The sequence below is a fragment of the Ictalurus furcatus genome, chromosome 29, assembly GCF_023375685.1.
Source record: "Ictalurus furcatus strain D&B chromosome 29, Billie_1.0, whole genome shotgun sequence".
NCBI lineage: Eukaryota > Metazoa > Chordata > Actinopteri > Siluriformes > Ictaluridae > Ictalurus > Ictalurus furcatus.
The window spans coordinates 923467-935154 of record NC_071283.1 but is presented as its reverse complement, the minus strand read 5'-3'; the positions used below and the strand labels follow the sequence as shown (position 1 = coordinate 935154).

Below are 11688 nucleotides of genomic sequence, written 5' to 3'. Positions count from 1 at the left end.
GTGTGTGTGTGTGTGTGTGTGTGTGTGTGTGTGTGTGGGTGTGTGCGTGCTGTAGAAGCCAAAGTACAAAATTATGATCTCAAGTTCACTGGATGACCTTTGACCTCTACTAAAATCATAAAGGTTGTCTCAGTGTCTCACACGGTGTCCGCTCATGGTGTATGGTGTCCTAAGCTGAAAAAAATGAAGTCATCTCAAGGTTTTACTTTTTTAAAAAAAAATTATAATTAAATATTCAAAAGTACACTTATAACAATCAAAAAGTAAATGAAATGAATAAAATCACATTTGGTTGAATTTGTACGACTCGTTCAGCAAGTCTCAGACAGTTAAAATGGCGTTGCGCATTGTTGTAGAGAAACCCAACAAACTTCCTTCTAGTTCTACTTGTGAAAGAGACCAACAGAAAGCACAAATAAATCAATAAATAAACCGTTAAAAACCACACAAATGAACTTTTGTCCCGTTGTAAACACACTGCACAGTGCAGACCCATTAGTCACCTGACATTTTAATTTAATAAACTGTTGAAATAGAAATAAACACTTAGATGGTAGACTCTTTAGAAAAAAATTTGAACACTTAAGGGTTGTTGCTCTGTAGGAATCCTTAGAAGTTCTACGTAGAACCCTAAAACAGAGTCCTTTCCAAAGGCTAATAACCATTCATCTTCCATTGAACCATTAAAGAACCTTTGAAGAACCTTTGTGTGTGTATCACATGGTACAAACTCCAGTGGTACAAACTCCAATGTACTGCCGGTTATTTTCTTCTTAATAGCCAGAACCTGCCAGGAGTTTAGCATTTAGCTTCTTGGTAGTTCTTCATGGAGCCAATTTTGTAGTAGGGTTCTACATAGAACCATTAAGGTTTCCACCAGAGAAACACACAAAGCGCCATTACGGGTTCTAAAAAAGGTCCTTTAATAGTCCTGTTCGTATCCCTAAAGTGGATTTTTACGTACCAATACTTTTGCAACGTTTAAGACTTTATTACGTTTCATAAGTCATACTGTATTTAAGTAAACAACTTCACACACTTCCTGTCTTATAACAATAATCACATCTTTGATGGTGGAACCCAACTAAAATAGTGCAATAAAGTAGTCACTAAAACAAACAGACTTCTTCTTACAGCCATTACTTATTAAATCATCTATACGCCACTGTACGTAGATCAACATGATGACGAAACTCCGCCATTTTAGTCATTTTAACTATCAATCTATGAATATAAAAAAAACCCCTAATTGTTATGCCACTGCTTGTAAATATGAAGACTTTGGAACCACAAAGTGGGTGGGGCATGTGACACAAAAAGTTGTTGTAATGACTCAAACTCACAGCTTCTGCAAACCCCCTTGTGGATGTTCTCGTTTTGAGTCTTTATCTTTCTCCTTATCTTTCTTTTTCTTGAACAGATTCTTGAGCCTTAAGGATTTCTTGCCTTTGCCTCCACTAAGGGATTCTGCTGGTGAGAGAGTTCCAGATTGAGTAGAACTGCTACTAGCACCATCACTGCTCACAAGGCTTTGGGAGGAGGTGGACATTGAGGGCGGGGAGGCAGGATGGTTGAGATCTCCAGGACTGGCCACATTTAGAGGGTTCTGATAAGACTTCTCTAAAATACCATCATACACTAGGTGGCTAAGGGGGTCTGATGGTGGAGCCCAGAGCATTAGGGAATCGATTGTAAGGTCAGGTTGGCTGAAGGGACCTGGGTCTGGAACAACAAACTCATCTCTGGAGATCTTTGGCCTGACAGTCTCCACAGGCATGTCCAACACATCTTTCTGGACAGACAGTTTTTGTCGCTCTGTGACAACATCACGCTCATCTCTAGAGAGCTTCCTGGAAACAGCATTGTCCCTTCTCTCTCTTAAAGACATTCCTCGTTGGTTTCCTGTTGAAACATCCAATTCATCATGTGCCTTTTTCCTAAAAGTGCTATCTATGGAACCACCTGCAAACAGCTTTCCCTTGTCCATGGACAGAACTAGTTCATCTCTGAGCACCTTTCTGTAAAATCGTTCTTTGGGCAACTCTTTAGGATCCCTTACCTTCTTCACTCTTTGTCCATCCACTGAGAAGGAGTCATCATGCTCATCTCTGAAAGGACTTGTGGAAGCAGAGTCTAAGGGTTTGTCCTTTAACAGGGTATGTTCCTTTTGAGTTTCCTTTCTATGCATTAATCTTTGAGCAATGCCCATCTCGACATAAAAGTCTTGATCTCCACTTTGGATATCAGTCACATATTCATCTTTTGGTATAATCTTTGACAGGCTTTCTCCTGAGGGATCCTTCCTTTCCTTAAACATCTTTCGTCGCAGACTGCCCACATTTACCTCAGCATCATCCATGTACCTTATTCCAAAGTAAGGTTCCATGGGAGAATCCAATTTCTCCCAGGTGGACAGTCTAATAGAAGAATAACTAGCATCTATTGGTAAACTCCTTGGAATCTTCTTGAAATCAACAGGAACCTCAGGTTCCTTTGTACACACTGGACTCCCCAAAGCTTCTGCAGACACCTCAGGTTCCTCTCTGGATATCTTTCTGACTTGGGTTTCGAGTTCTTCATGTGACACCTTTCTAGTATCACCCCATAGAGAATACCCAAGTTCCTCTCGTGATATCTTCTGCAAGGGACTGTTCTCTTGTCCATCAAGTGGAACCTTACTTGTGACACTATCAGAGAAAAGGTCCAAGTTGTCTCGGTATAGTCTTCGAGGTGAAGTATCCAATCCAGGGCTGGTGTACTTTATTCCAACAGGCGGTCCAACGGGATCAGGATCGGAGACTGCCTCTTGACACTCTCTATGGTACAAGTGAAGGATTTTGGAAAATACTGATGATGTTTTGCAATATTCTTCTCATTAACAAATATGAGAAAAACAACCCATAAAAATGCAGACCACGCAAAATGTATTCTCTATTAATTTCACCACAGCTAAACCTACAAACTACAGATGCTACCCATCAAGATCAATCAACCAACCGACTTGAATATACCAATCAAAACCAGTCAACCATCCTCTGCAATAAAAACTTACTGTTTCACAGTAGCAGGGAAAATGATTTCTTCCCCTTCTTCCTCACCATACCGATGCAGCGGAGGCCGTATCGGGATTAGAAGATCAGGATCAGGTGACAGAATCACAGGTGGCTGGACGATATGACCGGTTCGACGAGAACGGACCAGCGGTCGAGGAGAAAGCTTGAGCGGAGAAACTGTGACTGTCGATAAGAGTAAGAATTGGTAAATGAGATAAGACAATCTGGAGTTTTCCCTCTAATTTACTTTTACATTTATGGCATTTGGCCGATGCCCTTTTATGACCTTAATACAACTGAGCAGTTTAGAGTTAAGGGCCTTGCTTAAGTGCCCAGCAGGGGCATCTTTGCAGTACTGGGAGTTGAACTCACAACCTTCTGATCAATAGTCCAACACTGACCGTACTCACCAGGAATTTTCTGTGGAATCATGGAAGGCATTCCATCCTGCATGTCATCTATGCCTACAGGCATTTGGTAGGAGGACATGGTGGCTCTTGACAAGACCATCCAGTTGGGGTCGGGGTACAAAGTGGTCGTGAGGCTGTGTAGTCCAGCGTTGTACATTATGGAAAATCCACACAACAACTCGATCTGCTGCCACCTGTGCAGGCGTTCTTGCAAACATGCAGTCACCTCTGCTAGGGCGTTTCTATTACCAAAAACATCAACATACTCTTTAACAATCATTAATAATATTATCACCTAAGATTTCTGCTGTTCAATCATTCTCTCTGTATTCCCTTCAGTACCATGGTTCCTCTCTATTATCTGTACACAATAGAGTTTAACCACATGTTTGTACCATACTACCATACCATCATGCAAGGTTTTCCATACAACTTCAGTACCGCCCTATTGCCAACACAATTTCCCCATTTTATTCCTGCCATTAATGCACAGACACTAAAGTTCCCTCTCTTATATTCTTACTTGGCCTGTAAGATCTTGTGGTCCACTTGATCTAAAGAGGAACTGTGTGCCACTTGGAGGGTACCAAGAACAGAACTTCTCTTCTTCTTAATTCTCTCCGCCTTGAGATACCACCAAACAAGAACACAACAACAAATACATGCACACACTGGGTGTAAGGTATGAGGACTTAGCAAGAACGTAGCATGGCAAAATGTAAACATGACCATAAGTTCTTGGTTCTACCAAACCAAGCATCACAGCCCTTGTTAATCCAGATAGTGTTGGTACCTCATCCTTGGCAGTGGCCAGCTGCTGTTCGGCACTCTGCTTTTTGACGTTGTAGTACTGCATCTCCACCTCATGTGTGAGTTGCAGCCACAGCTGCAGAGACTCCGGCACTGACCAGCTAGCCTGCATGTCCTGCTCCGCCTTCTTCAGCGCTGCTCGAATCTGAGTGCAACACACACACATCACACACTCCTTCACGGCTGTTTCAGAACCTTTGGGGACCTTAAGTGACATCCTACAGGTTCCCTACAATCCCAATCATACCTCTCAAGTTGCACAAGCTTGAAACCTGGTAACAACTACAGGATCATTGTCTCTTATCAATAAAGTATATACTAAATGCTAAAAACATCCTAAATTCCTATGTGCCCACTGGGAGTCTTGGGGGCCCTAAGTGGCCACCTATAGCTGGTCCTGCTCTCCTTCCATGCCAGTCTTTACCATTTACCATTACTCAGTTTGCATGTAAATTATTCTGAGGCAAGCACTCACCTGTTCAAGTTCTTCCTCAGCATATCTCAGTCGGCTTAGTTCACTGACGGCACCTTTGCGAAGCACATGGAGCCGGTTGGCTTCCTCTTGAGCTCCCTGGATCTCATCCCTCATCTTCTCTTCTAAAAACTGCTTCTCCACTGCTACTGTACGCTTCTCCTCCTGGGCCCTCTCCAGCCTGGGCAAAAGAAAATAATGTGATTCTATTCAGGTCATGTGACCATATGCTTAGCTAGTGTGTGGCAATTGGCAGAGACTTAGCTGGAAGGAATTAAGCTAAAATGTTGATTTTTTTAAAGTATTGATCTTTAAAAAGTGCTTGCATGGTATGATCACCACCATCAGAGGGATTCTCAAGCACAAAAGGCTGGCCTGGATCAATAGGACCTCTATTGCTAATTATTGCTGAGTTAAGGTGACGGTGAAACACTAGGGTGTGTGGACAATGATAACTCACTGCTCCTGCAGGTCTCGGAGACTCTTCTCAGCTCTCTGTAGGCTCTCCAGATCCTTCATCATTTTGGAAATGTGCTCCTTCGATGCTTTGTTCTGCACCTGAGCGAACCAGCAGCCACCCAAACCCATCACTACTGACACGAAGAGCAGCAGGTCCTTCAGCCAGTTGTGTGGTGGTCCTGGAGACAAAAATAGAGGGATACAATGTGACAAAATTCCAGCCAATTGGATCGTCTCACAGCTCAACTGTTTCTCAAATCTAGTGCAGTATTATGACCTTACAAAATTTCTATTTCTTGCTATAGCATACCTGACTTGACCTTCAATATACTTGATAACTAGCAGAGGAAAATGAGGATAAGGACTGAAATTCCAAGACAGTATTTACTAGATATGACAGATGAAGTGTGTCACTTGATAAAATTAGAAGGTGCTCGATGCACTTAAATATGATCAGCGCTATATTTGTAAATGACTTTAAAATAGCTGAGGGTGTTAGTGGCCAAACCTGCTACTCACACCTCAAGTCATGTCTAATGAAGAATGATATGATACCAATGACCGACCAACTCCCATAGCTCCTACTCCACACTACCCCATACCTCTGGCCATCACAGGCCAGCAGCTGAGATGTTTCAGATATGAGTAAATTGGATTTATATTACTAGAAATCTCGACTAAAATCAAATCTGATACCTCGCTGTGGTTCATTGTGGTGTTTTTATGAGGTTGATTGTCATGTTTGTATGAGTTTGAAGTTTATCTTGGTGTTTTTATGAGACTGAGCAGGTGAGTTTTATCTTGGCATTTCTATGAGGCTGAGGTTGATCTTGATGTTTCTTTAAGAATGAGGTTGAGCTGGGGGTTTTATGAGGTTGAGCTGATCTTGGTGTTCCTGTAATGTTGACCTTGAGGTTTCTATGAGGTTGAGCTGATCTTGGTGTTCCTGTGAGGTTTATCTTTATGTTTCAAGGTTATCTTTAGGTTTCTATGAGGTTGTGGTTGATCTTGGTGTTTTTAGGAGGTTGAGTTTGTCTTGGTACATCTGTGAGGTTGAACTTGGTGTTTCTATGAGGTTGAGGTTGATCTCAGAGTTTCTAAGAGTTTGAGTTGATCTTGGTATTTCTGTGAGGGTGAGGTGGATCTTAATGTTTCTTTGAGGTTGAGGTTGATACTGGTGTTTCTATGAGGTTGAGGTTCTTGCATCTATGATATTGCGGCTGATCTTGGTGCTCCTATGTAATCAATCTTGGTGTTTCTATGAGGTTGAGTTGATCTTGGTGTTCATGTGAGGTTTATTTTGGTGTTTCTATGAGGTTGAAGCTGAACTTGGTGCTTCTATGTGGTAAATTGCTGTTTCTATGAGGTTGATTCATCTTGGTATTTTTCTGGGGTTGTTGTTGATCTTTCTATCAGGTCACTCTTAGTGTTGCTGTGAGGTTGATCTTGATGTTTCTATGAGGCTGAGCATGTGCTTGGTGCTTCTATGAGTTGTATCTTTGTGTTTCTATCAGGTCACTCTTAGTGTTGCTGTGAGGTTGATCTTGTTTTCATTTCCCCAACATATGCAAGTCGCCTCAGGTTGTAATCATCTAGGTGTTTTATCACGTTTGAAAGACCCGATACATTTCAGCTAATGAATAAACACCATGCCCCTGACACTATATCTGGATGTGTGGCTGTTAGAAATTTGAGTCTTGAGTCTTGATCTCTAATTACAAGCGCACACTTAAAAATACACACGTGTAGGTGGTCCAAACAGCACAACATCGAGTGCCTTGAGCTTCAGCTTGTGTTTGTGCTGCTGGTCCTGGATCTTCAGGTAGGTGCTCATGAACGATGGCTCATTGGATGCAATCCTAGAAATAAAGCACAATTTCCACAACCTTCAAACTTCAAACAAAACTTCATAGAAATGTCCACTAACACTACGTTAGTGTTGCACTGAAGCTACCCGAAGAACCCTGGAGGAACCCTGTTTTTTTCCTACCGGTGTATGATAATTACAGGATTAAAGCAGGCCTCTGATTGGTTGCTCTCACCTAGGCAGTGTGTTCCCATTGACGCCTAACTCTTTAAAGCTCTTCTCGTATTGCGGCAACTCCACAAACTCTTGCAGCCAGCACAGCACATCCTTCTGTGTCCAGTTATGAACTGTGAGAGTGAGCAAAACATAATATTCACTGTTCACTAGCTTAAATATCATGGGTTGCTGCAAACACACACACACACACACACACACACACACACACACACCTTCTGAGGACTTCCAGCCTCTCCAGAGCTCCTCCACGGTAATATGCTGGTCCTCTCTGTGCAGTTTACTGTGTTTATTCGTCTGCTGCTGCTGCATGTCCTCAATAATGAACTACAGGTATATCACACACACACACACACACACACACACACACACACACACACACACACACACACACCAGGTTAGATCATATCATCATATCATCTGCACATATAGACACACTCACAAACAGACACAAAGACAAACACGGGCTATTGAAAATGTTCACTACATCCTCATCCACGGTTCTCAAACATTTTTTAGTCCAAGGGCCCCTTTGTGGATAGTGTCACTGCCTCCCCCACCCCCCTTCCCCCAAAACACACACACACACACACACACACACACACACACACACACACACTGGCCAGCACGTGTATGAGACGTAGTGCTGATAACTTCGCGTCATTCTTTTCTAGATTTGACTAAAGTAGATTTAATGAATTAATTTTTTTTAAATTAAGACAAAATAGAGATACAACTTCAGAGAAGCAAAAGCAGTGTGTGTGTGTGTGTGTGTGTGTGTGTGTGTGTGTGTGTGTGTGTGTGTACAGTCTTGGAATGTGTTCTGTGCTGTAACCGGAGACTCCATGATACTCCGTCTTAGGCACGTCCTTCATCTGCCCCGGACACCTGATCCCCGCGCACACACACACACACACACACACACACACACACACACACGCATACACACACATATGCACACATACACACACCATTACACTGACCTACAACCAGGGTTGGGAAGGTTACTTTAAAAATGTATTCCGTTACAGTTACTAATTTCTTCATGAAAAATGTCCTCAGTAACGTAATCCGAGTTCACGATATGAATGTCAAGTAATCTGATCATTTTTTTGGATTACTTCAAGATCACATCTGTAAACGATGTCAAGAGAAAAGCAACGTGATCTAAAACACTTTTATTCAGAGCTTAAAAACATGTTCAGTGTTTGGATTTGTTTGAATTAATGAATTAAATAAATAAATAATGGATTAAAATAATCGTTCATATGGTGATGTTTTCTCAAGAGTAAGGAGATGTTTATTTTACATTTCTGGAAGGAGTCTCCAGTGTTAGCGGTAACTCTCACACTCTCTCTCTCTCTCTCTCTCTCTCTCTACCTCCCTCCCCCTCTCTCCCTCTCTCTCTCTCTCTCTACCTCCCTCTCTGTCTCTCTCTCTCTCTCACTCTCTCTCTCTCTCTCTCTCTACCTCCCTCCCCCTCTCTCCCTCTCTCTCTCTCTCTCTACCTCCCTCTCTGTCTCTCTCTCTCTCTCACTCTCTCTCTCCCTCCCTCCCCCTCTCTCCCTCTCTCTCTCTCTCTCTCTCTACCTCCCTCTCTGTCTCTCTCTCTCTCTCTCTCTCTACCTCTCTCTCTCTCTCTCTCTACCTCCCTCTCTGTCTCTCTCTCTCTCTCTACCTTCCTCTGTCTCTCTCTCTCTCTCTCTCTCTCTCTCTCTACCTCCCTCTCTGTCTCTCTCTCGCTCTCTCTCTCTCTCTCTCTACCTCCCTCTCTGTCTCTCTGTCTCTCTGTCTCTCTCTCTCTCTCTCTCTCTCTCTCTCTCTCTCTCTCTACCTCTCTCTCTGTCTCTCTCCTCTCTCTCTGGTGTTTACCTCCACACTCTCCTCCACCTCGATCCCTCCGTCCTGATCGTCGTCCATCTCCTGGTGGATGTGACGCAGCGCCTCAAGGCTGTAACGATCCTCCTCCGTCACACACGGAGGACTCACCTGCTGACACACATCTGGGGTCAGAGGTTACAGACGAGGGTCAATAAGCAGCAGCGGTCATTAGTATATTAGCATAAGTGATAAACACTTTATCCTGCTCAGGGTTACGGTGGATCTGGAGTCTGGAGCAGCCTGAAATCACTAGGCCCTGATTTAACATTTCTAATCAACCAATCCATCCTTCACATCATTCTGCAGATTGATTCAGCAGAATGTAAAATTAAATATCACTGCATTTTTCTTTCCACCATTTCTTCACAACTAGCAGCGCTCACCTGTTATGGTTTGAGTCTCCTTCTGTGCAGGCTCCTGAGTGCTAAAGCTAAAGCTAAAGCTGATCAGCAGCACTGTAACAGGGAGTCCGAGCATCATGATCAGATCTTCAACCACGAATCAGCAGATCAGCTCTCAGTCCAACACACAGCCTCCAGAGATTTAATTATTTATTTATTTTTATATCTGCAAGGTCCTGAGAAGTTCAACAACCACGACACCAAATTTAACTTCTGTCCACGAGACGAGCTTTATTATTATTATTATTATTATTATTATTATTATTATTGTTATTATTATCACCTTACAGTATGAACGACTCACTAAAACAAATTAAAACATTTTTTTTCAAGTGTCATCAGATGAAGAAAACCTTTCTAGCAGGTGTTGTGTAATATTCTGTAAAAATAGAAAGTCTCGAGCGGTTTCCACAAGGCACGCGCATAAATCACGTCACATTCCCTATATCACTCCTCTATAATATTGTTTATATTATATCTATAGATATAATCTATCTAAAGATAAACGTGCGTTTTGTTTTGTTTTGTTTTGTTTGCTTGAATATCTGAATAACAAACTTTAATAATTGTAAAGGCGCGAGCGTAAAGGACAAAAGACAGAATGATAAGAGCTGAATTTATAAATAATAATAATAATTAAAATAAATAAATAAATTAGCGACTCCAAGAGTAAAGATATAATTGTCGGGTGTGTGGACTTAATTATAAATTAAATATATAATTATACTTAATTGTCGGGTGTGTGGATTTCAGCACTGGATCATCATACAGGAAGAAAGTTAGAAATAATAAACAAAATAAGAATCCATCGAGCAGCTCAGTGGATTAAATCCGTGCACAAGTCCGTTATTCCTTCATTCCTCGCGCGTCCGGTGAATCCTGCTCGGAGTAAATATCCGTGACAGACATGAGCTGCCTTCTCCGTGTGTTTGCTGTAAACACGGCTGTAAATCCCACACACGCGTCTGCTCAGCTTCTCATCGCAAATCCACACGCGCTCTGATCACCGGAGACGCGCTCTGATCAACGTGAACGCGCTCTGATCACTGGAGACGCGCTCTGATCAACGTGAACGCGCTCTGATCACCGGAGACGCGCTCTGATCACCGGGGACGCGCTCTGATCAACGTGAACGCGCTCTGATCACCGGAGACGCGCTCTGATCAACGGAGACGAGCTCTGATCAACGTGAACGCGCTCTGATCACCGGGGACGCGCTCTGATCACCGGGGACGCGCTCTGATCAACGTGAACGCGCTCTGATCACCGGAGACGCGCTCTGATCAACGTGAACGCGCTCTGATCACCGGGGACGCGCTCTGATCACCGTGAACGCGCTCTGATCAACGTGAACGCGCTCTGATCACCGGAGACGCGCTCTGATCAACGTGAACGCGCTCTGATCACCGGGGACGCGCTCTGATCACCGTGAACGCGCTCTGATCAACGTGAACGCGCTCTGATCAACGTGAACGCGCTCTGATCACCGGAGACGCGCTCTGATCAACGGAGACGAGCTCTGATCAACGTGAACGCGCTGCGCTCTGATCACCGGGGACGCGCTCTGATCACCGGGGACGCGCTCTGGTCAACGTGGACGCGCTCTGATCAACGTGGACGCGCTCTGATCACCGGGGACGCGCTCTGGTCAACGTGGACGCGCTCTGATCAACGTGGACGCGCTCTGATCACTGGCTCTGATTCTGATCCCAGATGTTGGGAATCAATAGAGTCGATTCAGCACAATTACTACCTAAGAACAGGCAATAAAAAGTTCTGCTTTTGTTCTGTTCACCAAAGAGAAGTTTATTTAAGAACCAACACACACACACACACACACACACACACACACACACTTTTACCTAGACTCAGGATTAAATTTAGAACCCCATCATAGTAACCGAGTCCAAGATTCATGTTCTTAGAGGAGCAGAAACACCGGTTCGGGTTACGCCTCAACAACTCGGTCTGGCCTGAAAACACAACAGGTGTGTGAGTGTGTGTGTGAGAGTGTGTGTATAGAGTGCTGTCGTTAACTGACAGGTGCCCGTCATCGGTGTCGCATTTCGAAATCTCTTTGATGTTTAGCCGAGTGCTGAGGGAGCGACACTAGGCCACGCGTCATGACATCAGCACCAGCTGACACTGAGGCTCCGCCCAC

The 11688-nt window shown here is 43.6% G+C and overlaps 1 protein-coding gene across 1 annotated transcript; it reads right to left on the bottom strand.

The window, feature by feature from the left end:
* Positions 1-1337: 1337 nt before the first annotated feature.
* stim2a (tromal interaction molecule 2a) lies at positions 1338-9734 on the bottom strand. The gene is made up of 12 exons (XM_053619543.1): positions 9510-9734; positions 9118-9248; positions 7461-7572; positions 7247-7358; positions 6948-7063; positions 5206-5383; positions 4749-4926; positions 4257-4418; positions 3987-4087; positions 3464-3705; positions 3053-3236; positions 1338-2816 (listed from the first exon to the last, which is right to left on the bottom strand). The coding sequence occupies exons 1-12, from the start codon at positions 9604-9606 to the stop codon at positions 1340-1342; spliced, it is 3090 nt and encodes a 1029-aa protein (XP_053475518.1). The 5' UTR covers positions 9607-9734; the 3' UTR covers positions 1338-1339.
* Positions 9735-11688: the final 1954 nt, after the last annotated feature.

Coding starts and splice junctions, on each gene's coding strand:
- stim2a (XM_053619543.1), bottom strand. CDS start 9,606: ATGATGCTCGGACTCCCTGTTACAGTGCTGCTGATCAGCTTTAGCTTT. Junction 4,419..4,748: donor CTGAGGAAGAACTTGAACAG/GTGAGTGCTTGC, acceptor TGTTGCACTCAG/ATTCGAGCAGCGCTGAAGAA. Junction 2,817..3,052: donor TTCCCTGCTACTGTGAAACA/GTAAGTTTTTAT, acceptor CTTGTACCATAG/AGAGTGTCAAGAGGCAGTCT.